At 40.3% G+C, this 27,939-nt stretch overlaps 1 protein-coding gene across 1 annotated transcript; it reads left to right on the forward strand.

Annotated features, from left to right (window-relative positions):
* The first annotated feature begins 380 nt into the window (after positions 1–380).
* AMDHD1 (amidohydrolase domain containing 1) lies at positions 381–25,721 on the forward strand. Its single transcript, XM_069095192.1, has 9 exons — positions 381–590; positions 6,899–7,005; positions 9,874–9,938; positions 12,934–13,211; positions 14,704–14,929; positions 18,584–18,708; positions 20,878–20,971; positions 23,060–23,220; positions 24,784–25,721. Exons 1-9 carry the CDS (start codon positions 454–456, stop codon positions 24,905–24,907), a joined length of 1,317 nt encoding a protein of 438 aa, XP_068951293.1. The 5' UTR covers positions 381–453; the 3' UTR covers positions 24,908–25,721.
* Positions 25,722–27,939: the final 2,218 nt, after the last annotated feature.

Raw genomic sequence — 27,939 nt, forward strand, 5'->3', positions numbered from 1 at the left:
TGTTTGCCTTAGTCCCTTGGAGAAGAAAATGGCAAACCACTGCAGTATATTTGCCAAGAAAACCCCATGGAAGAATTGGACAGTACTAAAAACAGCCCAACAACAAAAACCCGGTTTAATCAGACTTTGAGCGCCTTTAAACTAGCTCTTATTTTTTTTTTCTTATTTTATATTTCCCCAGTTTATGCAAAAACAGTTTTTAACAATCGTTTTTCAAACTTTGTAAACTAGCTTTTAAAAGGTAAATTGAAAGCTCTTTCCTATGCCACACACAGTAAAAAGTGATCCTTTGGACTCTGAAACGGACGCTCTCCCCACCCCCCACCTCCCGCCCAGTCCCCCCAGGAGCTTTTGGCTTCGACACCCTCGGCGCCCGCTCCGCCACTGCCCTCCCTCCTCGTTGTCCCCAGCTCGCACTTCCCCAGGTCCCAGTCTCTGCAGCCACCAGCCACCATGAGCGGGAGGCAGAGACTCCTGTTGGAGAACGCGCAGCAAGTGGTACTGGTCTGCGCCCAGGGCGAGCCCTATCTGGCGGGGGAAGCGATGCGGAGCCTGGCCATCCTGGAGAACGCCAGCCTGGTGGTGGGCGGGTAGGTCGGACCTCCCAGGCGGCCCCCCTCTCCCCTGTTTTGACTGGGTGAGACTGGCCTTAGGTGGGGGAGGGGAGGGGAAGGCCTGGAGAGGGGGCTGGACTTAATTCTGCCTCTGACACTTAAAGCCCTCGTAATATCGGCTAAGTTATTTAATCTTTAGGACTCTGAGCTTAAAGCACTTGGACCAGGCGACCATTAACATTCTTAAAAGCTTGTTGCCGATGGACTGAGTGACTTCTTGCCCTAAGTCACTGATGACCTTTGGGCTCCAAATCCTGGGGGAGGGGGAGGGTTAGGGGGGGTGTGGGGGGGTGGGACAGCCATCTGCAGGGAACGGGGAGCCCATGTCCTTCCCGTGGGTATTTGCCAACTTTACTATTTCTTTCTCTAGCTGTTCAAAGGGTCCAGGGAGGGAAGAGGGAGCTCCTGATCTTCTTCCCCTAGAGGATGCCAAAGTAATTAGCCCCTTACACTTCACCAATGCGATCTCATTTGATCCTCACAAGCCTGGAGGGTAGATATTGTTATTATCCTCATTTTACAGATGAGGAAACTGAGGCAGACAGCGTCTGAGGCAGGATTTGAACTTCTGTTTTGATCCAGTCCTCCAGCCTCTGTGCCACCTAGCTGCTAGTTAAGGCAGTTTCATAGCACTAGAGCTGGAAGGGACCTTAGAGGTCATCTAACCCAACTGTCTTATTTTACAGATAAGGAAACTGAGGCACAGAAGTTCCATGACTTACCCAAGGTCACACATAATCTGCCATCTGGGATTCGACTTTAACTTCAGGACTAACATTATTTCCATGATTACTATTCCAAATAGAAATGCCAGTATTTTCTAGTTAAAATGAATGCCTTCCGCTGAAATTCTGTGAGCCAATAGTTGATTAGGAAGTCAGGAAGGGTCCTGACTCTGAGGTCAAAGAATCTGGGTTCAAATTCTCCCAACAGTACTCTGTGGGTGTAGCTAAAAGGGCCTGCCACAGACATTTGATAACCATGTAAGTGACATAACCTCCCTGGGCCTCAATTTCCTAATTCTGAAGATGAGAAGGCAGGACTGGGATGCTGAGGCTGTAGACCTGTGATCTGATAGAGATTATTTCTAGTCTAGATGGCCCAGTGGGTGTTATTAAAATGACTAATGCAGCAAATGCTTTATCAAAACACGGATGGGAAGTGGTTTTGGGGGTTTCCCAAGGTAGTACACTAATTCCCAGCTCTGCTTAAAGGTTTATAGAATGCTTTCCTCACTAAACCTCAAGATATAGGCACTGTACGTATTATTATTCTCATTTAACAGATGAAGAGGAGCAGAATGAAATTCCTGGGCTTACATAGCTAGTATTTGTCTGGGGCGAGGCTCTTGTGAGAGGCAGCTAGATGGACAGTGGATGGAGTCTTGGGTTTAAAGTCAGAGTGAACCTGAGTTCAAATTCAGCCTCACTTATTATCCCTGTGACCCTGGGCAAATCATTTAACTTTTCAGCCTCAGTTTCCTTGACTGTAAAACCACAACTCCCATTCATATGGTGTTTAAATGGTTTTCAAAGCATTTTCTTTGCCACAAGCTTAGGTGATGCCAGTATTCACCCCATTTTACAGATTAAGATAAACAGACCCAGAGGAGTCAAGTGACTTCCTCATGATCACACAGTTGGCTTAAGTATAATATTGTTAGTGGCAGCAATTATATTTCTACTGTACTCTTAAGGCTAATAAAGCATTTTCCTTTCAACAACTCAAGATGGGAAATGATACAAATATTACTAGTTCTGTTTTACAGAGGAGGAAACTGAGAATCAGAGGCCATATAACTCTACAATTCAAATATTATTATTTGGACGGGGGGGGGGGCAGTGTGTGGACCAGACTTGTGATTTCACACCCAGAAACTCCCTCCATTGACACAAATCTGATGGCTCCTTACTAATTTAAACTTAGGGAACTGGGTTGGAGCTCAGAAACATTCTATGATAGTCAACTAGGTAGCATGTGTCAGGGGTAGGACTGGAACCCAGGTATTTCTGACTGACCCTCTCTCTCTATTACACTGCCCCGTGACTTAGAGAAAGCATTGTCTCCATTTTACAGATGAGAAAACCGAGGCTCAGGGAGACTAAGAGTCACAGACATAGCAAAGCATTCGATCTGAAATCTAAGCTTCTTTTCAGTTCTTCTCACCTGTTTGACTCACAGTTATGGGTTGTCCCAAAAGTCTTAGGGCAGTTTTAAGCTTGAATAGTTTACTAAAATTAATAATAGTTTTAATAGTTTAAAGTTATTACATTTACTGATAGCATTAATAGCCAGTTCTCCAAAAGTTTAAGTTACTAAGGAGTTCTCAGATTTGTATCAATGAAGGGAGTTTCTGCATATGAAATCCTAGATCTGGACCCCTAGATCTGACCCCTTCCCCTCTGCCTCCCCCAGATAATACTTGCATTAATTGTATGGTTAGATGGCCATGAGAAAGTTGAAGCCTCACCTCTCTGATCCTCAGTTTCCTCTTCTGTTAAAATGGACCTAGTAATAACTGCATCATGTAACTCCCTGGGTTGAGCTATTAAAGCTTAAAACATCACAAAGACTTTTCAGGTACTCTGAATTAGTAGTAATGAGCCTCTGAGGAGTGACAGGCAGGGAAAAGGGAAGCTGTCCCAACAAACAACAAAGTATGAGTACTGTGGTTCCACTAAGGTGGAGATCTCGGAGACCAAGGCACATTTCTGTTCTTTTCTGCAATAGTCTTCAAGAACAGAGCATTTTGGGGAGCTCTGTTTCTCATAAAGTGTGTTTGTCTCTGGAATGAGAAGCATGTTCCATATTTGGTGGTTAAAAACTGAGTAGATGGGTGGTACAGGGGTTAGAGTGCCAGACCTAAAATTCAGGAAACCTGAGATGTGGTTTCCTCAGGCATTAGGAGATCCTAGGGAAGTAATTTCATCTCTGCCTGCCTCTGTTTCCTCATCTGTAAAAGGGGGATAATAATAGCACCTAGATCCCGGGGTTATTGTGAAAATAAAAATGAGATGGTACATGATGGAGAGATGTCTACATCCAGAGAAAGAACTAGAAAGAACTGAGTTTGTATCCAGATTGAAGCAAACTACTTGATCTTTTTCCTTTTCTTGTTTAGTTTTATTTCCTCTTTATCATTCCATCTGATACAATCCATCTTTATAACCTGACTAATGTCTAATGTGAAAGTATTTACAGATCCCTATACTTGACTGTATGCCGCCATGGGGGGAGGGGAGAGGAGGGAGGGGGACAGAATGTGAAACTCAAGGAATTGTGGAATTGAATCTTGTAAACTAAAAGTAAACAAACAAATTAATTTTTAAAAAAGAAAGAAAAAAATGAGATCGATTTGTAAAGTGCTACAAAAATACTGTTTCTTTAAAAAAAAAACCATTTAAAATGAGTGTGTTGTACCAGATGTCTTCTAAGGTCTTCAGCTCTGTAGCTCCATGAGCCTATAATTAATTGGAAGATGAGACAGTAATGAGAATAAAAGACATTTCATAATAGCTGACATTCTGAGGCACTTTATAGAAACAATAACAGTCAGCATTTATAGGACACTTTAGGGTTTGCAAAATACTTTCATAATTATAATAACTGGCATTAGATCAAAGTACACTATTTTCACTTTTTTGGGGGTGGTTTTTCCTTTTTTTCTGTTTCTTTCACAATATGACTAATGTGGAAATCTGTTTTACATGATTGTGCATGTATAACCCATATCAGATTGCTTGACTCCTTGGGGGAGGGGGAATGGGAGGGAGAAAAATTTGAACTCAAAAATCTTTAAAAAAATAATGTTGAAAAATGTCTATAGAGAGTAGGGGGGAAGGGGATGAGAGGGGGGATGATGGAAGGGAGGGCAGGCTGGGGGGAGGGAAGTTGGAAGCACCCACTTTTGAAAAGGGACAGGACCAATATAGAGAATAAAACAAGTGGGGGGGGTGGGATGGGATGGAGGGAAATATAGTTAGTCTTTCACAATATATCCACTATGGTAATGTTTTTGCATAGCTACACATGTACAACCTATATTGAATTGCTTATCTACCCAATAAGGGTGGGTGATGAGGGAGGTAGGGAAAGAATCTGGAATTCAAAGGTTTAAAATAAAATGTTTAAAAAAATATATTATTATTTTACATGTAACTGGGAAATAAGATATACAGGCACTGGGGCATAGAGATCCACTGTGCCCTACTGGAAAGTCAGAGCGGGGGATTGCAGAAGATATGGGAGAGAGCAATTTGGAGGAGGGGATATTCAGTAGGATCACTGTTTTGGGGCAGTGGGTAGGGGGAAAATGGGGAGAAAATTTGTAACTCAAAATCTTGTTGAAATGAATGATGTAAACTAAAAAATAAAAAAATTAAATTAAAAGAAAAATGTCTTTACATATAATTGGAAAAAATAAAATATTACTAAATAAATTGTTAAAGAAAGAAAAATAGTAACTGGCATTTATACAGTATTTTCAGGTTTTCAAAGTCCTTTACATATACAATATAATTTGATCCCCTCAATAATTCTGGGAGGTAGATATTATTATCCCCATTTTACAGATAAGGAAACTGAGGCCCCCTGTCCCATAGTCACACAGCTAGTAGGTGTTGGGGGACAGGATTTGAATTCAGGTGTGTCTCCTGATTCCAGGTTCGATGTCCCTTCTGATATACTATGTTGCTTCTATTATTATGCATCTAAGTATTGCAAAAAATGGGAAAAGTTTGTAGGAGAAGCAGTCCTTTGCTCCCCAAAGTAGGTTATGGTTGATGTGAAAACTCACATTGAGAAAAAATGATGTCTAAAGCAGAGCTTTTAACCCCTTTTCACATCATGGAGTCCTTTGGCAATCTGGTGAGGCCTACTGACCCCATCTCAGATGTTTTTAAATGCATAAATAAATAAGATACATGGGATTGCAAGGGAAATCAATTATATTGAAATACAAATTATATTTCAATATAGTTATCAAAATATTTTTTGAGTTCCTAGATTTCAAGTTAAGATCTTTGGACTTAAGAGTCAGCATACAGTGGTGAGAGGCAATTTCCACACTGGGAAGTTCCTACACTGAAGAAATCACAGGTCTGGATGAAAAAAAACTCTAGCGAATTTTTACCTTATAAATGTCAAGTGAAAAAGCTGGGTTACTCTAACATTGCTTACTATTATTTCTTTGTCAATATACCCAAGCTCAAGAAGAGAATTAAGATAATTGTCTAATAACTTAAGTTCTAAAAACAAAGTAAAAATATTTTTCTTCCAGTTCCTGGAAATTTTGAGGCAAAAGTGAGTTTTCAAAGAAATTATTTGGGTAACTGACTTAAGTCTCCATTTTTCTTTCTTTTTTAAAAATAGTATTTTATTTTTCTCCAATTACATGTAAAGACAATTTTTTACTTTCACTTTTTAATAAAATTGAGTTCCAAATTTTCTCCCTCCCATCCCTCCCCCTCCCTAAAACAGTAAGCAATTTGATATAGGTTATATATGTACAATCACATAAAACATATTTCCATGTTAGTCATGTTGTGAAAGAAGAAACAGAACAAAATAAAAAAAACACAAAAAATAAAGAAAGTGAAAATAGTCCGCTTCTCTCTCTGCATTCAGACTCTCTCAGTTCTTTCTCTGAATATGGATAGCATTTTCCATCATGAGTTCTTTGGAACTGTGTTAGATCATTGTATTCCTGAGAAGACCTAAGTCATTCATAGTTGATCATGGCGCAATGTTGCTGTTACTGTGTACAATGTTCTGGTTTTCCACTTCCTTCCTTTTTTTTTTTTTTTTGGCTTTTTTTTTTTTGGAGGGCAACTGGGATTAAGTAACTTGCCCAAGGTCACACGGCTAGTTTTGTGTGCGTGTGTGTGTTAAGTGTCTAAGGCTGGATCCAAACTCAGGTCTTTCTGACTCTGGGGCTGGCACTCTACTCACCGCACCACCTAACCGCCCTGGTTCTCCACTTTCAATGTGTATGCAGGTGGAGAGCAAATTTTGACAGGTCCTAGCAAGCTGAAAGGCCTGAGCCTATTTGGTGGATGGCCATCTGTCATCTTCAAACTAGTCTTTGGAAGTGAGAAAACCCTTTTCACCAGAAGGTGATTCATCTAGTGCTGAATGTTTTTGTTCATAGCAATTCACAGAACTATCCATTGAGGTCCAAATGAGTTGCCAGCTACACTAGCAATGGGAGTGTCCTCTCTGATGGAACCACAGATCTTTTGACATATGAAAGGAATTACATTATCCTATCCCATTTTTTCCCCCAGAGATGGTTGCATAAAGGCCATAGGTCCAGCTGATGCCATCAGAAGAGAATTTTCTAAAATATCATTTGAGGAAAGGATTGACTGCTCTGGAAAATGCATTCTACCAGGTACTTACTTCTTTGGTTTAGCCATTAAAAATGGGCTTTAATATCCTTTGGTAGTAGTGAGAGTGAGTAATGGGTGACAGCCTGCTTGTCCTGTATCTAGAGTTAGGAGTCACCTCACAGATCAGCTGTTAGGCCTACCCTGTCCCTTTCCCATTTTACAGATGGAAATATTGAAACCCAGAATTCACTCTAGGTCACACAGGCAGAATGTAGCTGTGTATGAATTTGAACTCAGATCCTTGCCAGTTTTTTTTTTCTTTTCAGGACGAATCTTACTAAATATTTCACATGTGTGGAGAGTAGAGAGCAATAAATTTGGAATCAGAAGTCCTGGGTTCAGATCCCGACTTGTACTAGGACTGTAGCCTCGTCGGCAAGTCACTTCAACATTCTGGGCCTCAGTTTTCTCATCTGTAAAATGAGCCTCTGACCTCTGAGACCCTTCCAGTTCAAGAGTTAGTAGTCTCAAAGGTGACCTCAAACTAGCCTCTGACCTTCAGCTTTGCAGACCTTATGAGTTTAAAACCCTGGTGCAGTATGGGACCCAGTGACCAAAGAGAGTTATCTATATTTAAGGAATATTTTTGTCAAGAGACAGCAGCATAGTTGAGCTTCCTTTCTTCATTCCAGGGATACACTTGGCAGCTATGTGGCGCAGTAGATAGAGCTGCTGGACCTGGAATCAGAAAGACAGGAGTTCAAATCTAGCCTCAGCCACTTACTAGCTGTGTGACCCTAGGCAAGTCATTTCATTTCTCTCTTCCCATAGTTGCCTCATCTTTAAAATGGGAATGATGATAGAACCTACCTGCCAGGGTTGTTTGTAAAGGATCAAATGAGATAATAAGTGTAAAGCACTTAGCACAGTGCATGGTGCATGGTAAGTGCTGTATAAATGTTAGCTTAAAAAAAAAAGAGTTGTGCACCCTTTTTCCACTCCAGGGATATCCTAGGCAGAGAAGTGGCTCAGTGGATGGAGCCAGGAAGATCTGCATTCAGATCTGGACTGACACTAGCTGTGTGACCTTGAGTGACTCTGTCTGCCTCAGACACTCAAGGCTTTTAAACCTCTAAACCTCAGTCTCCTCATTTATAAAAGAGGGATAATAATAGAAATAGCACCTACCTCCCAGTACAGGGAGTTGTAGTGAGGATCAAATGAGATAATATTTGTAAACCTTAAAGTGCTAGGTAAATGCTAGCTATTGTTATACCTACCACAAAATGACCGAGATACTAGCATCATGAGGTCAGGAGCCCTTGGTACTGGACAGCTCTGGAGACCAACCAACACAGTCTAAGCTCCAGGTTGGAGCAAAACCCTTCAGTTCACATTGGGTCATTATGTGATTATTCCAATATGTTTTCAAGCAAGGTAAAAACGTCCTTGTTTACAATATGCATTACATACAGCAAGGGGAGGAACAGCATGGGAGATTAGAGACTGGAAACCTAGTTTCTGGTATGTTTTTATTTTATGTCCTTAAAATATGACTCTGAGGGACGGATAGGTGGCACAGTGAGTAAAGCGCTGGCCTGGAGTCAGGAGGACCCGAGTTCCATTGAGCTCAGCCCTTCCCTCTGCCACGTCTGACTTCTTCTACTCCTAAAACATCTCTCAACGCTGTCCCTTCTCTCTGCCCATATGACCACCACCCTAGTTCAGGCCCTCATAACTGTTTGCCTGGAATACTGAAACACGAATTGGTCCCCAGCTCTATTTCCCAGTCTCTCCCCACACACAGCTTACAAAACCATCTTTCTGATCATTTCACTCTTCTGTTCAGTGGCTTTCAGTAATTCCCTATAGCCTCTAAGATGATGTATAGATGCCTCCATTTGGCCTTTCACAGTCTGGCTCCAGTCTACCTTGGCAGGTTCATTAAACATGCCCTTCACACAATCTACATTCCACCCAAACAAGCCCCCCTTTCTTGCTGCTCCAAAATTTGGCTTTCAGTGTCTTGACACGTGCATTTGAACAAGCTGTCTCCCATGTCTGGTACTCTCTCCTCCATTATAATGTCTCTTGGGACCCCTACCTTCCTTCAAGGCTCAGCCTATGCCATCTCCGAACGGGAAGCCTTTGTTGATGTCTCTAGTCACAGTGTTCTCTCCCTCCTTAGATGACTCTTTGTATTTATCTGTTATATGCCCAATAGAATGTAAGCTTATTGAACAGAGATATCAAACATGAGGCAAAAAGCAAGCAGAACCAGGTAAAAATGTAACTGGGAAATATTTAAAAAAAATAAAAATACAATAGAACACAGATAATATGAATATGTGGTTTTCTGAGTCACCATGCTACAGGAAAGGGATCTTTAGGTAGGGTTTAATGGCCTCTGTTCTACTCAAGTTTGACATCACTGTTCATGAGGGTAGGAACTATTTTCTTTTTGCATTCTCAGTGCTTTCCATGACAGATAGCAGATATTTAATATTGATTGATTTTTACAAATGAGGGACTTGAGGCTTCCTCTATAGAGGACAATAGTGACTTGGCCAAGTTCTCACATTCAGGAAGGGTCAGAAGCATATTTGATCCTAGGTTATCTTGATTCTAAATTGAGCGCTCTAGCCCATGGTTCCATGCTCCCTGACATATAGTCATAGTAACTTGCCACATAGGGCATTAAAAAGAAATAGCATGATAAAGTATTCCAGCTGAATTAAGGAAGTGTTATTTGTATATTTTACCAAGAACAAATCCCTGTGGAATCTGGTTTATATCCAAGTACTTTGAATCACTCAAGTAAATGAATTTAAAAAAAAAACTCATACATTAAAAAACTTGCATGAAAAAATTACATATTCAAAATGTACATGTTCTATAAGGGGTTAACTTGTGTTGCTGGTTTCATTTAGGTTTGGTGGATGCCCATACTCATCCAGTGTGGGCTGGGGACCGAGTTCATGAATTTGCAATGAAGGTAATATCTGTGGTTGGTGACATTAAAATAAAGAAGGAAGGCAGATGGTTCTTGTTCTAGAATGTTTTTCTCCTGTATTTGACTCATTTTTTATACAATCTATATTCCACACAGCTCCCAAAATGCATCCTGCCAGCAATTTCTGTCTTTCTTTTTCTTATTTGTATCTCCAGTCCTAAGCACAGTGCCTAGTATGTGGTAGATATTTAATAAATGCATCTTCTTCTATATTGCTTTGCTTGTTTGAACCATTAGAAAAATCACAGAATGGCAGAATCTCAGAGCTTAAAGGCACTTCAGAGGTGGCCAAGAAGTCCAACGCACACCTGAATAAGAAGACACTCTAAAACAAAACCATGGTCATCTAACCTTTGCTTGAAGCCTTCTAGTGAGGAGAGAACTCATAACTTCCCAAATAAGTCCCTTCCATTTGCAAATGACTCTAATTGGAAAATTTTCCCTTCTATCTAAACTAAGTTTGCCATGTCATCTTGTATCCATTGCTTCTCTTTCTGCCCTCTAGGACAAAGAAGGTACAAACCAACCCTCTTTCAGGTGACATCTCTTCAGATATTTGAAGTGTCCTTTCTAAATATTTTTTTCTAAATGTTTTCATGTCTTTATTGCTCTGTCTGTGTGAACCATTGGGAAATCACCTGGAACAACATTAGATTTAGTCATGGTGGCCACAGGCTTTCCTCAGAGAGGGACATACCTGTCCACAAGGTCATGTGTATGTACGTGTGTATGCATGTATGTATCTACCTACCTATACACGTATGTCTGTCTATGGGCCTATCTATATCAATATCTATCTATACTCATACATATAGATATGGATACAGATATAAATTTGGATTTGGATATGGATGGGGATATAGTTATGTGTATGTATATATAGAGATAGATATGGCTATAAATAGATATATAGATATGATTACAGATATAGATATCGACATTAATAGATATATAGATATGGATATGAATATAGAGAGAGATGGATATGAGACAGCCAGGTGGTGCCATAGTGCATGTAGTGCTGGGCCTTAAGGCAGGAAGACTCCTCTTCCTGAGTTCAAATCCAGCCTCAGATACTTATTAACCGTGTGACCTTGGGCAAGTCACTTAACTCTGCATCTGTTTCCTCATCTGTAAAAATGAAGGGATTGGACAAGAAGGATTCTCAGATCCCTTCTACCTCTAGACCAGTGATTTTCTGTTCATTTTTAGCTCTAAATTTTGACCCTACAAAATTGAGAAGGTTTTCAGCATGGGCCTAGTAGTGAATTGCACTGGTGTCAAACTCAAATTTAAAGGGATCTCTGCAGGTTCCCTATTGACTTAGAAAATCAACATTATATATGTCTTGTATTTTTATTTATTTTGTTAAATATTTCCCAATTACATTCTAAAATGTCTCAGGCCATAGTTGGGAGTTTGGCTGGCAGTTTGTAGGCAGTGAGTTTGACACCTCAAGTGTACTGTTTGTCTGGTGGAAGTTGCTAAGCGTCCAAATTAGGCTTGACAACTGAAAAGAGAATCCTAATGAGAGCTGTCCTAAAGGGAAATGGGCTGCCTGGGGAAGCGGGGGTTCCCTGTCACTAGAGGTCTGCAGCTGAGCTATAGATAAGCATGTGCTAGACTAGATAGTTGCTGGGGTCCCTTCTGTCCCCCAAATCGTATGATCTGAGGACTGGCCTGGTCACATTCAGAGAGAATCATCATCTGGTTGGCCAAAGCTGGCAGAACTTTTCAGACCTCTTAAAACTGTTAGCTGAGACACAGAGGGGTGATGGCTTGTCTCACGGGTGAGAATTTCCACAGACACCTGAAGTGTTGAAGCGTTTTGTCTGTAGACACTAGTTCTTCAGGCTCAATTATACTGCCTTCTCAGGTTCACCTCTTGGCCTATCTAGTGACCTTTCCTTCAAGACTCAGCTGAAACACCACCTTCAATATGGGGGCTTTTCTGATCCCCTCCCCCATTTGTAGCACACCCCCATTACCTTTTTTGTTTTGTAAACATCTCTTTCATACTTACAGATGTACTGTGTGTGTTTGTAGAATGTAAGCTCTTGGAGGATTGGGACCTACTCACTTTTGTCTTTGTACCCTGGTGCCAAATATATTCCTTGGCACGTTGCAAATACCTGGGCAGTTCAATAGTGCAGTAGCTTTCAAATCTGACCTCAGATACTTACTAGCTGTGTGACCCCGGGCAAGTCACTTTACTATTTGCCTTGGCATATATAGCAGATTTTGGCAGCTCAGCAGTGCTATTAGTAAATAGAATGTTGGGTCTAAAATCAGGAAGACTCCTCTTCTTGAGTTCAAATCTGGCCTCAGACACTTAATAACTGTGTGGCCCTGGGCAAGTCACTTCACCCTGCTTGCCTCAGTTTCTTCATCCATAAAATGAGCTGGAGAAATGGCAAACCACTCCAGTATCTTTGCCAAGAAAACCCCAAATGGGGTCATGAAGAGTGGGACAAGACTGAAAAAACAACTAAACCAGCTTAATGGTTGATTGGTTGATTTATCAACTGCCATGGTAGTTCAGCCTAAGAAGACCTGATTCTAAATACTGTGTCAGACACTTATTAGCCATGTGACTCAAGGCAAATCACCCCATCTCTTATCCTCAGTTTTTTTAATCTATAAAATGGGCAAAACAATTGTGCCTAAGGGTTATCAAATGAGATTACATGTATCTATATATTCATCAGTCCTAGGAGTAAAGTGATTTGTAAATCCCAAAGCACTATAACTCTTAGCTATCAGTGTTATCATCATTATCATTACTCTTTTTTTTGAAGGGGGGGAAGGCAAGGCAATTGGGGTCAAGTGACTTGCCCAAGGTCATAAGGCTAGTAAGTGTTAAATGTCTGAGGCTGGATTTGAACTCAGATCTTCCTGACTCCAGGGCCGATGCTCTATTCACTGTGCTACCTAGCTGCCCCCATTATCATTATTCTTAAGAGAAACCTGTGCTCAGTTGGCAGGTGCTACATATATGGATATACACCAGGCTGGAGGAGGGATAAACTTCACTGTGGAACATACCCAGAAGGCATCAGAAGAAGAGCTTTTCAACACTTTCAGATACCGACTGCTTTGTATGATGAGGGCAGGGACCACGTTGGTTGAATGCAAGAGTGGGTATGGCTTGAACCTGGAGACAGAACTGAAGATGCTGAGAGTCATTGAACGGGCTCGGAGGGAATTGGATATCAGCATCTCCTCGACCTATTGCGGAGCTCACTCAGTGCCCAAGTAATTCAAATGTCTTTCCTAGAGTTAACTATGCCCCCTCTGAGAGTCTGTTATCCCCTGATATTCCTCCATGACTTTAAAGAGAAAAGGAATGATGCGGGGTGGGGGGAGGATAGAGGGAAAGGGAGTGGAGAATCACTGCTCTGATCAAACAGGTTAGCTATGCGATCATTCACATTCCCCCAAAGAGGAGGCTGGGCAGATAACTCTTTGAAAGATGCTTCACTTTCCCACTCTGAGGAAGCATCAAAGGACCACGGGAAGGACCTTAGAGACCATCCAATCCCACCTCCTCATTTAACAGATTAGGAAACTGAGGCTGAGGAAGAAGACAGGATCATAGATTTAGAACAGGAAGGCCCTTCAGAGACCAGTGAGTCTTGTTGGCTGTTCAGTCATTCTTCACTTGTGTTGGACTCTGGGATCCCATTTGGGATTTTCTTGGCAGAGAGAATGGAGTAGTTTGCCATTTCCTTCTCCAGCTCATTTTTATAAATGAGGAAACTGAGGCAAACAGGATAAAGTGGCTTGCCCCAGGGCACACAACTAGTAAGGGTCTGAGGTTGGATTTGAACTCAGTTTTTGTTGACACCAGGCCCAGCACTCTATCCACCACATCACCCAATTACTTCCCAATTCTAATTATCTCATTTTACAGATGAAGAAACTCAAGCTGAGAGAGATCAAGGTCACAGAAATAATATTTAGCAGAGATGGAATTTGAACTAAGGTCCTTTGACTCCCAGTCCCACAAATTTACCACTGTACCATGCTGCCTCTCAAATAAAGGGGTTCTTTCCCCTTCCCCAAAGAGAGAGGGTATATATGGTTTCTGGAATCCAATCAACCCAACCAAGTTCCATCTAATCCAATAAATATTAATTAAATGCTTACTATGTTCCAGGCACTGTGCTAAGCACTGGGAATAAAATTAATAAAAAGAAAGTTCCTGTCCTCAAGGAGTTTATAATCTGGGGGGTGGAGAGACAGGGAATAGGAAAGTGGGGGGTTGTTAGCGTCAAATAAGGAGGCAGAGCATAAAGGACAGGGTAGGTGACAGGGCACTTGGGTTAATGACTTACAGCTCTCTTTGGGGGTAGATGGCTACAATGCTAGCAGCAGAACACTTAAGAAGATGTGCCTCAGCCAGTGGACCTGCTGGGGTCATTCATTCCATTCAATAAGTACTTGCTTAGTGCCTTGTAGGTGATGCTGGCTTTGGATTCAGAGGCCCTGAGTTCTAATCCTACCACTGTAGTGGTTAATGCCTGTGGAGTCTAGAATAAGTCACTAATTTCTTAGGGTCTCAGTTTCCTTACTTGTAAAGTGAGTTGGACAGGGTGATCCTTTATGGCCCCTTCCAGCTCCAGATCTATGCTCTGCTCATCCACATGGATGTTACCTCAATATTCTGATCCTTGTTCTCTCTGTGGAGAATACCAACAACTTTACAAAATCATTTGACATCTCTTCCCATATTTTCTTCCATTAGAGGGAAAACCCCAACTGAAGCTGCTGATGACATTGTCCACAACCACCTCCCTAAGCTGAAGGAACTTTGCCAACGTGGTGAAATCCATGTCGACAATATAGATGTGTTCTGTGAGAAGGGGGTCTTCGACCTTCATTCTACCAGAAGGATTCTTCAGGGGGGAAAAGCTATAGGATTACAAATTAACTTCCATGGGGACGAACTCCACCCGATGAAAGCTGCTGAGGTATACCCTTTTCAAATGTGTTTGTGATGATTTTCTAATCTAACCCATGTGTTCAATTAAAAAAAATGTTTATTGAGGGCCTACTATGGGCAAGTTATGATGACAATAAAGAAAAACAACAGGATTTTAGAGCACTTTTAAGGTCAGCAAAACACTTTATAGATAAAATAAATAATGTAACAGATTGTTACAACAATCCTTCAAGGTAGGTACGGTTATCATCCCCACTTTACAGTTGAGGAAACTGAGACAAAGGGGATTAAGTGATTTTCCTAGGGTCACACAGCTAGCAAGTGTCCGAGGTCAGATTTGAACTCAGGTCCTCTTGACTGGAGACGCATACCCAGCTGTCATTTAGATGGAATCTAGAGCAGGTGAAGAGAAATGAACTACTCAATAAAGCTAGAAAGGTAGGTCGGAGCCAGAATCTGGTTTTGAGTGCCTTGGTGGCAGAAAGCAGACAAAGTCTGTTTGACTAGCTGGCTCATGACATTGCCTGAAGACAAACGGCTCTGGCTTTGGCTTCTTCCCCTTGCCCAGTGTTATTCCCTTCCTTCTAAGGCGGCTCACTTAATCACTATAAGAAAGCCCACAGAATGCTTTTGGAAGGGGGAGTAAACACAACAAGGAGAACAAGGGGACCACAGATTTAGAGCTAGAAAGAACTTTAAATATCATATATTACAGCCCCATTTCTATAGAGGAGAAAACTGAGGCTCAGAAAAATAATTTATCCAAAGCCATCCAAAGTTAGAAAGAGGCAAGATTTGAACTCTTGAGTCCCAAATCAGTGCCTTTTTCCATTGAGTCATGCTACTTCATGTGATAGGCTTCCAAATCCTTTGGACATTTGCTACTCTCTTCTTCTAACCTAAAAGGAAACTGAGGGAAAGTGGGTCAGGCTCTATCAGCTATTGGTAAGATATGATGAAGCTTCATGCTTGTTCAGACCACACAAAGCTTTTTTCCTAGCATCCTCCAGGTCAACAAATGACACGCAAAACTGATATGCCAAGGTGAGGGTTTTATCCCTTGAATCTGGGAACTGACCTTTATTCATCACTTGGTTGTTGTGGTGGCGGTTTTGGCTTGTCAAATATTGACTTATCTTATCTTCCACTGGTGATGTCAATGGAAAGGGAGAAATCTCTGTGATGTCATTCATTAGCATCACAGCTTTTTTGACTATTCAATATAAATTTTTCGCAAGGAGTACCTAGAATGACTCTGAGACTTTTCCTTTTTTGGACACTATTAGTAGATTCAGGGAATCCTGAAAAGGTAGAATACCTGGATGTCAGCAAAGCATTTGATGAAGTCTCTCCTGTTCTCCTTGTTGACAAGATGGGGAGAAGTGGACTAGATGACAATGCAATTTATTTAATTCAGAATCCATTGGATTACTGAACCCACAGGCCAGTGATGAAAGGAGAGATGTTCACATGGAGGAATGATGTTGGTGGGATGTCACAAAGATTTTTTCTTGGGTCTATTATGTTCAGCATTTTTATCAATGACTTGAAAGAAGTTATAAAAGCCTTGTTTATTAAATTTGCTGTTGGCAAGATGTAGGTGGGGATATTTAACAAGTTGGATGATAAAAGTAAGGATCCAAAAAGAATGATGGGTCAAATCTAATAAGATGAATTTTCCATAGGTATAAATGCAAAGTTCTATCACTAGGTTCAAAAAATCAACCACACAAGTATGAAGTGGTGTAGATGTGTCTAAATCATAGCTTGTGTGGAAAGATCTGGAATTTTAGAGCTCTACAACCTCAATGTGGGTCAACAACGTGACATGGCAGTCAGAAGAGATAATGGGATCTTTTTCTGGTTGTTCAGTCATTTTCAGTCCTGAATCTTTGTGACCCCATTTGGGATTTTCTTGGCAGAGATACTGGAGTCGTTTGCCATTTCCTTCTCCAGCTCATTTTACACATGAGGAAACTGAGGCAAACGGAGTTAAATGATTTGCCCAGAGTCACACAGCTAGTAAACATCTGCACTCAGGAAGATGAGTCTTCCTGACTCCAAGTCTGTGACTCTATGCACTATGGCACCACCTGGTTGCCCAGTGGGATCACAGGTAAGGCCTTAAGAGAGGCATAAGTTCAGGAACATGGTATATGATCATTCCACAATGTTTTAAAAATAACAGTAACAAACTGGAGCATGGCCAGAGAAGAGTAACCATAATAGTGAGATTTGGAAAACATGCCATATATAAACTGTGATGGCTAGATGGTGCAACAGATATAGTGAACTCAGGAAGATCTGGGTTCAAATCCTACCTCAGACACTTACTATCTATATGACTCTGGGTTTAATAACACACACACATACATATATACATACATATATCTATGTTTATGTTTGAAGCATATACATGTGTATATATGTATATGTGATGGTATGTAGAGTATATGATGTGTTTATCATTATGTATATGTTTATAATTTGTGTGTGTGCACACACATACATGCATGCACATACACACGTATTCTTGTCTCTTTATCTCAAACTAAACAAGATACTCTCAAAATGTGCATAGAGTTCTAAATTTTTGAGATTAGCTGTTACGTGTTTTTAATTTATCTATTTTCATGAAGTTCTTTCAGGGCACTTCCTACAAACCCACTCTCGCTTTTTTTTTTTAATACCATGATAGTGACTTTTCATTATCAACCTTACTCTTCTGAGTCAATGTGCTTACTCTGCTCCCAAAAGCAGAACGGTAAATAAGGTGGGAAAATCAGGGCTTTGTCCTAGGAAACCAGTATTAGAAAGTGTCTATGGCACCTGTCTTACAGGAGTATAGAAGTAAAAGAGCTTAAAATGCACAGAATCCCACACTCTCAGAGCTGGAAGGGACTTCATATGCTGTCTAGTCCAACCCATACCTAAAAAAGAATACCTTCTATAATATTAATCAATACTTAGTAAACAAGCATTTATTAAACACCTACTATGTGCCCCAAACTTTACTGGGCACAGGAAATACAAAGACAAAAATAGGAACAGTCCCTACCTACCCTCAAGAAGACTATATCTGAGAAGTCCTAAAACCTTGACTTAGATACCCAGAAAGCACATTACCTCCCAAGGTATATCATTGTACTTTTGATAGCTCTAATTCTTAAAACTTAAAAAAAAATTCTTAAAACTCTTCTGAAATCAAGCCTAAATGCAAGAGTAATTAGTTAAAAGAGGAAAATACCAAAAGATGAGCTGGGGGGAGCTTTGCCCAACTCTACTCCACGGTACCATTTGACAGCTTCTGAGACAAGCCTCTGTACATTCCCTCCATGTGGCAGTGGCTTGACCCACATACAATATCTTGTTTTGTTTTTCTTAGGGGCAATCTGTGGTATTTGCCCCAGGACCAACAAACCCCATTTATAATGCTACACAAAACTAGTCATATTTTTTTTTTCAGACTGGTCTTTGAAACAATAAATTAGCTAATGATCATTTTCAAATGAATTTCCTATTACAAATTACTTATTCAACCTAAAAAAAAAGCATAATTGAAAAAGGCCAATAACAGTTAATTTTTGGAGGGGAGAAGGAATGGAACATATTTTTTTAGCATCTCATTATTGATCCACCATTAATGTCTGTCAATCTTTGCTTCTCTGTACATTTTGCATAGCTTGGAGCTGAACTAGGAGCTCGGGCAATTAGCCACCTGGAAGAAGTTAGCGATGCAGGTATTGCTGCCATGGCAACTGGAAAATGTTCAGCTGTCCTTCTACCCACCACCGCCTACATGCTGAGGTAATGCCATTTAACGCATTGCTAAGAATAAAGGCACATTCATAAGCCAAGGATGACTCTACCTTCCTTAGGTATAGTTCTTAACCATATCTGAAGACCCTTTAAGAAACCAGCTTCATCCAGGTCAGTTACTGGAGGTCCCTACCATAGTCCCACTGGGGCTAGTCATTACAGCAGGCTGGTTCATAAAATGGTATGCTAAAGGCTCTGGATTCAAGTCTTGACCAGGGATTCAGTCCATGATGACCTACAAAGGAAACTTAGGTGCAAAGTCCTAAGGAAGAAATCAGAAATTTTTTCAAGTTCAATTCATAAATTTTTCAGCAGGGGTTCATGTTGTATTACTACATTGAAAGGTCCTAGGGGAGCTTGATATCTTCAGGGGTTCTTAACTTGCGATCCATGAACTTACCTTAAAAAACATATTTTCGATAACTGCATTTTGATACAATTGGTTTCCTTTGTGATCCTCTGTATTTTATGAATTTAAAAACATTATCCTGAGAAGGGGTCCATAGGCTTCACCAGACTGCTAAAGGAGGCCTTGACCTAGAGTAAAAATATTGCATGGCTACATAGAACTTCAAGTCAAATTGTCATCAAAAGCCCTTGCAGATGACTTTCCTTGTCTGCCAGTAGTTTCATTTTGTCATTGCCTTCTTCCGATGGTGAAGCCTATTAAAAGAGGAACAGCCTTACCATTCCTTCTGACTTCTCTGAACCTAGTTCTCTCCAGCCCCCCACCCCACCCCAGCCCCCTTCTTTCTACATTCACAGCAAAACGCAAAACAAAACTAGAAAAAGAAAAATCACTGACATGTAATAATGTGCGTGCTTGCTAGTTGCCTGAATACTTTAATTGTCTATTTTCTATCCAGAAGGTCCTTTGTTTAAGTCATGACAAGATGCCCTTCCCTCAGATCTTTGCTTGAAATTTACATATAATGTTTAAGTATATTCACTAATTATAACATCTGGCAAGGACCTAGCTTTCTGAAATTTTGTAGTCTGACATTTTACAATCCCACTTATTTATAGAATAACTACTATGCACAAATACTGTTAGATCCTCAGAGAACAAAGTATGCTATTTCAGAAATTTCATACTAATGGCATCAATGATACAATTATATAGATCACACAAAATGCAAATATTCAGTGTGGGAGAATGTATAGATTTTCATTTCCTTCATAAATATCCCTAAATAATTCATATGGTTACAAATTGAAGACATGAATGCTATCCTCTACAAACTTTCAATGTAAGTTAATAAGTCAACAAGCACTTATTAAGTCCTTGCTATGTGCCAGACATTGTGCTAAGCATCGGGAAAGCAAAGAATAGCAAAAGAAAGTTCCTGCCCTGGAGTAGCTCACAATCTAATGAGGAGGGCATGGAGAAAACAAGCATTTAAGTATGTACTATGTGGGGCAGCTAGGGGGCACCATAGTGCATAGTGTCAGGTCTGGAGTCAAGAAGACTCTCTTCTTCCTGAGTTAAAATCTCACCTCAGACACTTACTAGTTGTGTGACCCTGGGCAAGTCATTTAACCTTGTCTGCCTCAGTTTCCCCATCTGTTAAATGAGCTGGAGAAGAGAAATGGTAAACCACTCCAGAATTTCTGCCAAAAAAAAAAAGCAAACCAAATGGGGTTATGAAGAGTCATACATGACTGAAAAAGGACTGAATAGATCATGTGCCAGGCTCTATGCTTTACAATGATCTCATTTAATCTGATTGGCTTAACTGGGGAGACAACAAGCAAACATCTATGTGTAAACAAGATACAGACAGGATAAATTGGGTATAACCAACAGAGGGAAGGCACAAGAATGAACCGAAATTGGGAAAGATTTCCTGTAGAAAGTGGGATTTTAGCTGGGACTTGAAGGAAGTCAGGAAGGTCAAGAGGAAGAGATGAAAAGGGAGAGGGGTCAGCCAGTAAAAATGCACAAAAGGATTTGGGAAAATGACGCATCCAGTACATGTGGGGGGGAAATCCCTCTGCAATCTGCAAATAGCAAGTCATGTGGATGGATAATAAATGGATTAAGAAAAAGGGAAAAACCCCACTTCCCTCTGAGAGTGACCAAGAAATCTCATGGAGCAGGCAGAATTGAAGCTAGGCTTTAAAGGGTGTGAAGACTGACTCTCTTTTTCCTCCTAGATTGAAGCAACCACAAGCAAGGAAGATGCTAGAGGAAGGGGTAATAGTTGCTCTGGGTAGTGATTTCAATCCTAATGCATATTGTTTTTCCATGGTAAATTATGTTTGTGTTTGTGTGTGTATGTGTTTGTGTGTATGTGTTTTGCTAAGTATATAGAGAATCAAAACCTCTTGATATTCCTTTGTATAATTCTTTCTCTATAGAGACAGCATAGCCTACTGGATAGAGAACTGGCTATAAATACCTAAGTTCAAGTTCCACTTCTGATACATGCTGACAGTGTGACTCTGGGCAAGTCACTTGACTTTTCAGTGACCCTAAGCAACTCTCTAAAGCTAAAAGACACATAGCACATACTGATGTCCATTGGTGGAGGTTGTTCCCTGCTAGCACTTTACACCATAAAATCACAGGTCAGGTTAATTTCTTTAAATATTAAAAAAAATGATTTTGTGGAAGGTAACAGGAAATATCTAGAGACTGGGCAAGACATGTAGTCATTACAATGCTGTTTGGACCCTCTTGGGCAAAGAGTGTATAAGAACTTCCCGACAGAGCTGTCCAAAAAAAAAAAAAGGAATGAGCTGAAACAAAAAACCACAGGATCTCAAGGCTAGAGTTCAGAGGCCATCTGGAGTCTAACTCATCGCTAAACACAAATTCTTTATGATATTCCTGGGAAGGGATCATACAATCTCCACTTGAAGACATCCAGGAATATGGGACTCACCACTCCTAAGCTAACTATACTTTGGGATAACCCTGTGAGGAGGTTGGTTCCTAGAGCCTTCCTCTCTGCAGCCGGGAGGAAATGTGCCACCACTGGGTTTGGAATCGGAGGACCTGGGTTCTGCTACTTAACTGGCATCTTACCACTGTCTCCCCATGAAACTGGTTCTGTCCCGTGGAGCTCAACAGAACTGGTCTCATTTCCCTTTCACCTGATACAGCCTTTCAAATTATTTGAAGGCCCCCCCCCCAATTCAGGCTAAACATCCCTTAGTTCCTTCAGTCAAACGTCTTATGGCACCATCCCCATCCTTGATGACCTGAGGATGTGGTTGATACCCAGAACTGAAGACAGTATAACAGACAGCTATTGCCCACTAGGTGGCACCATAGTGCCTAGTACGCTGGGCCTCAATTCAGGAAGACCCGAGATCAAATCCAGGCCCAGGAACTTACTTGCTGCGTGACTCTAGTGAGTAACTTAAACTCTCAGAGCTTCAGTTTCCTTCTCTACAAAATGGGGCTAAGAAAGCATCCACCTCACAGGGTTGTTGTTAAAATCTAAAGAGATGATAATTATAAAGTGCTTAGCACAGTACTCAGAACAGAGTAAATACCATCTAGAATTCATAAGAACATAAATATAGGGAGTGCAGAGGCCCTCTGGTACATTATATAGATGAGATAAATAGATTCAAAGAGGTTAAATTGTATGATTTGTCTTATTCCCTCAAGCCCCCACGGGTCTGTAAGGGCCCCTGTTTCCCTCCTTATAATAAAAGTCAGACGTAACAACATAAATACTTTTGTAAAAATGGCATAGTTATGGGGCAGCTAAGTGGTGCAGTGAACAGAGCACTGGCCTTGGAGTCAGGAAGACCTGAGTTCAAATCCAGCCTCAGACACTTAACACCTACTAGCCATGTGAACTTGGGCAAGTCACAACCTCAACTGCCTTGCCTTCCCCCTCCAAAAATAAAACGGCATAGTTATCTGATTTAAAATATTCACATTGGGTATGGTCCAGAAAAAGTGAAAATAGAGTTTCTGTAAAGTGAGGGATAGTTTTGGTACTCTGAGTACCAATTTAAATCATACTACATAGACCCTATACATCAGCTCATTTGAGCCTCACAAATAGCCCTGTGAGGAAGGTGCTATAGCTATTATTAATCTCATTTTATAGCCGGGTATATGGAGGCTTAGAGAATGTAAGTGTCTTGCCCTGGGTCAAACAGCTGGAAAGTATCAGAAGTGGGATTTGAACTCAGGACTTTATGACTTCAAATGAAACTCTCTACCCATTATATGACCCTGCTGAAAGCACAGTTTTACATTTAACACATCGTAACTGTTTTATTTAACAAGACTAATAGTGATTTAAGGAGAGACTTTAGATAGTTGTTGCCAATTCTTTGGTGTCTCTTCTTTGAGTTGATATTTCTATCTTAGTCCACAGTCATGCATTTGGCTTGTGTAAACATGAGAATGTCGATGTCTGAGGCTTTAGCTGCTGCCACCATTAATGCCGCTTATGCCCTGGGACGATCTCACACCCATGGATCCCTGGAGGTTGGCAAGCAGGGAGATCTCATTATCATCAGCTCACCCAGGTGGGGATTCTTCTCATCTTACTTTCCTGTGTCCATCTTCATACCAAGTTGTGTTTTCAATCCTATTGCTGGATTATAATTGCTATTAGCTACATAATTGCTATTAGCTACATCAGAATCTACCTGACCCAGAATTTATCAATAGCAGCCTTTCTTTCTTCCTCCTCTCCTTTCCCCTTCCACTTCCTTCCACCTTTAGGCCCTAAAGCAAGCCATGATCTGGGATTGGCTCAAACCAGAATAAGAAGTATAAAGTTTGCTTACTTGAGGCTGCCTCAGCTCTGGCTTGTAATTGTGCCCCCAGCATTTTGCCCAGAGACTGGCACCTAAGTTTCTAATGAATATGCCCCTTCCCTTCCCTCCCTTCCCCTCCCCTCACCTTCTCTCTCCCTCTTTCCTCTTTCTCCTTCCCCCCTCTCCCCTCCATATCCTCCTCCTCTCTCTTCTTCTTTCTCTCTCTCCTTCTCTCCCCTTCCTCCTCCTCCTTCTTCCTCTCTCTCTTTTCTCTCTCCCTCTCTCCCCTTCCCTTTTATATATATCTATCATCTATCATCTATCAATTTATCTCTCTATGCCTCTATCAATCTATCTTTCTACCTATCTTCTCTCTGTATCATATATTTGCTACTATCTACTTCACCTGTTACCTATCATCCATCAATCTATATGTCTATCTATATCTCTATCTTCTATCTACCCATCTTCCCTCACTCTATCATCTGTTTCTACCTACTTCTACCAATCATCTATCGATTGATCTATCATCTATCAGTCTATATCTCTATCTTTCTATCATCTATCTATTCCTCCATCATTTTTCTATTTACCTATCTCTTCTCTCTCCATCATCTATCTGCTTCTGTCTGTCATCTATCTATACCTCTATCAACTATACTATCTCCTCTCTATCATCTATCTATCCATCTATCTATGACTCATCAGTAATATCCATCCATCCATCCATTTATCTACCTCTATCTATCTATCTATCTATCTATCTATCTATCTATCTATCTATCTTAAGGTATACCCTTGTTAGTGATATAACTCTCAAGTTGGAGTTGCCTGTGGTCCAAGGGACCTTTTCTGGTTATTTTTCTCAAATGAGAAAAGTATTGAGGATGGACCAAACCATGGACCATGAGTTTGTTATTGGACAACAAATGCTCTTACATCTGGAAAGCCCTGTCTTACAAAGTGACTGATTTTGTTGTTGTTTTTTCTGACAATAAGTTCCAAAAAATAGTGTATGGGGAGAGATCATGGATATAAGTCCTCAAATGACCTTCAAGGACCTTGAGTCCAACTCTCTCATTTTATAGATGAGGAAACTGAGGGATAGAGACATTAAGTGACTTGCCCAGGGTCACAAAGCTCTATCCAATGTGGAATTTGAACCAGGATCTTTCTGCCTCTGTCTGCTACCCTACCTAGCTGGGAACTGATCTAGTGAGGATATTACCTGTACTGATAAAATCCAAGATCTTTAAAAATATTGGTCTGAGGCTTATCAAAGAGAGATTTGTGTCTCGTCAACATTGAAATGCTTTAATTTCTTCCTAGATGGGAACACTTGATTTACCAGTTTGGAGGCTACCAAGAATTAATTGAATATGTTGTGGCTAAAGGAAAAGTTGCCTATAAAAAGCACAGGACCACCCTAAAAGGACATGAAGAAAAAAGATAAGAAAAGAAAAACTGCATATACTAATGGAGTTCAGTTCTAACCAATGTTAAGATTTGTGGTTTTCTCAAAGCAGATAAATTTAAATAAATCTATTTTGATTTCCTAGGTAATTTAATAAATTTCTAATGTGGCTCTGAAAAGAGTACTGGTTTTAGAGTCAGGGAACCTAGATTGAAATATTGGCTCTGGCAAGTATCACGTGTGACCTTGGTCAAAGCAATTCACTTTCATGAGTCTCAGTTTCCTAATTTATAAAGTGGGAGACTCTAAAGTCCCTTTTGGCTCTTAATGTATTTGATGATTCCTAATGATCCCATTTAGTGATTCCCCTTTAATTGATTTCCATCCATGATACCATACACTCACATACATATACATATATACACATATGTGTATGTTCATATCTATATATAACTTTCTCTTTGGGGGACTTTTCTTCTCTGTTTAACGTAATGTTGCATATTGTTAAGACAAACAGCTTCAAAAGACATGATCTATGATCAATGAAATGCCCACCCTCACAATGGTACAGCAGTTCCTCAGCTCCTAACCCAGAGGTAATAGATTCAAGATACAGAAGGAGAAAGACATTTTTTTGACCTGACCAATATGAAAATTTGCTTTGCTTAACTGTGTATTTGTTACGAGAATTTTTTTTAACTGGAGGTGGGGATAGGGGAAAGGAAATAAAATAAATGCTTGTTAATTGAAAAATAAGATAAAATAGGGAAAAGTCATGTGATGTTGTATGATGATATCAAGACCTTCATGCTATGGATGTATTTTTTTAAACAATCCTAATAAACTGATTTGTGTGAAATGATTTCTAAGTCACAGTCAATGAGATTACAAATGAATAACAGTTTATCTAAACCCCTCTCCGCCATAGACAATTTCCTAAGACTATCTGTTACAAACAGCCTCCTAATATGTATCTATATTAAGAGCATGCACACTGGGAATTCTCTACCTTGATAAAATCATTATTCTGGACCAAAAGTTTTAATAATAATAATTTTTAAAACCTTCATTATGGTAAAGGCTACACTCATCTGTTGGGTTACAATGAATGACTGAAGGTAATAGAAGCAATGGCCAGCCTATATTCACAAAACCTCAGAGACTACATGAAAGAGCAGAAAGACCACTGGCTCTGAGATCGCAGGACATGTGTTTAAGTCCACGTTTAGTGCCTATTATGTGTGTAACCTTTGTCAATTTCTTCATCTGTAAAATGAGGGGGTTCAATTAGATGGCCCCTGAAGTCTCTTTTTGTCCTAGATTCATGGTCCTACAAATATTTTCAAAGAAATGCAGTTTAATTTTCAATTACATGAAGTAATAGAAACTGCATTAACAAAGTATTGAGATCCTTAGGGGCCTGATTTAATGAATATATATATATATATATATATATATATATTGGAATTAGTATATTACTTTGCACCTAAATGAATGTTTCAGAAACTATGTTGCACCTCTCCAATGCACTCATCATAAGGATGTATATTATAGTTCTCTGGGCTTGTATCTTATCTTTCTCAATTGCAAACTCTGTGATTTCAGGAACTGTGTCTTAGCAAAAATTTGTAGGAGGCAGCAAGGTGGCATAATGAGTAGAGAGTTGGACCTAGAGTCAAGATGACCTGAGTTCAAATCTGGCTTCAGATACTAGCTGTGTGACCCTGGGCAAGTCACTTAATACCATTTACCTCAGTTTCCTCATCTGTAAAACGAGCTGAAGAAGGAAATGGCAAATCACTCCAGTGTCTTTGCCCAGAAGACTCCAAATGAGGTCACAAAGAGTCAGACATGACTGAAAACAACTGACCAACAACAAGCAAGCAATATGAGGGATTTGGAGGAATTTGACAAAATATATATGAAAGGATACAGAAGGAAATAAGTAGAACCAAAAGAATATCATGGAAATTAACTATAACAATGTGAGTGGAAAGACTGCAAAATGGAACCTGAAGCCTGGGTAACAAAATTTCTACTACTGGTTCTGGAGAAACAGCTCATGTTGATGAGGGACCATCAGGGAAGAATGCTGCATACATTGTTAGAAATAGTCACCATGTTGTTCATTTTAATTTCCTCTCATAAGGAAGGGCTCATTGTGGAGTGTGGATATTTCCAGAAAAGAGTGTGATACAGGGGTGGCTAGGTGGCACAGTGAACAGAGCACCGGCTCTGGAGTCAGGAGGATCTGAGTTCAAATCCGACCTCAGACACTTAACACTTACTAGTCTTGTGACCTTGAGCAAGTCACTTAACCCCAATTGCCCTCCAAAAAAAGAGTTATATATAAAAACAGAAGGTACCAATAAAATTTGTTGATTTATAAAAAAACAGGTTTAAGAAAAAATCAGATCTGGGTAACCCCTCACTATATACTCCTTTTTAGAGACAGAACAGACACCTGCTTGGTTAAAAATTAAGTTCCTGGGGAGGCTAGGTGGTGCAGTGAATAGAGCACCAGCCCTGGAGTCAGGAGGATCTGAATTCAAATCTGGCATCAGACACTTGACATACTTATTAGCTGTGTGACCTTGGGCAAGTCACTTAACCCCAATTGCCTTCCCAAAAAAGCAAAACAAAAACAAAAAAGAATTATGTTCCTAGGGTGGCTAGGTGGCACAGTGAATAGAGCGCTGGCCCTGGAATTAGGAGGACCTGAGTTTGGATCTGGCCTCAGACACTTAACACTTGCTAGCCATGTGACCTTGGGCAAGTCACTTAACCCCAATTGCATGGCCCTCCCCCCTCCAAAAAGAAAAAAAAGAATTAAGTTCCTATATCAATGACAATGGTCAAAGCTACTCAGTTGGCTTTGGGTCATGGTAGGGCTCATTAAATGGTACATGGATTGCTGTTGCTAATAGAGATGAATAAAAATGGTAATAATGCCTGCTGCTAGTTTCAAGAAACTCATATCTTTATTTTTTATTTTCAATATATACAATAGGCCCAAAATAAAAATCTGTTTTAAACTGGAAACAATCTTATTGTTCTCCCTTAAGAGAAGT

Source organism: Petaurus breviceps, unplaced genomic scaffold (assembly GCF_028583685.1).
Source record: "Petaurus breviceps papuanus isolate PSGF00001 unplaced genomic scaffold, PetGlider_PUasm1.0 225, whole genome shotgun sequence".
Classification (NCBI taxonomy): domain Eukaryota; kingdom Metazoa; phylum Chordata; class Mammalia; order Diprotodontia; family Petauridae; genus Petaurus; species Petaurus breviceps.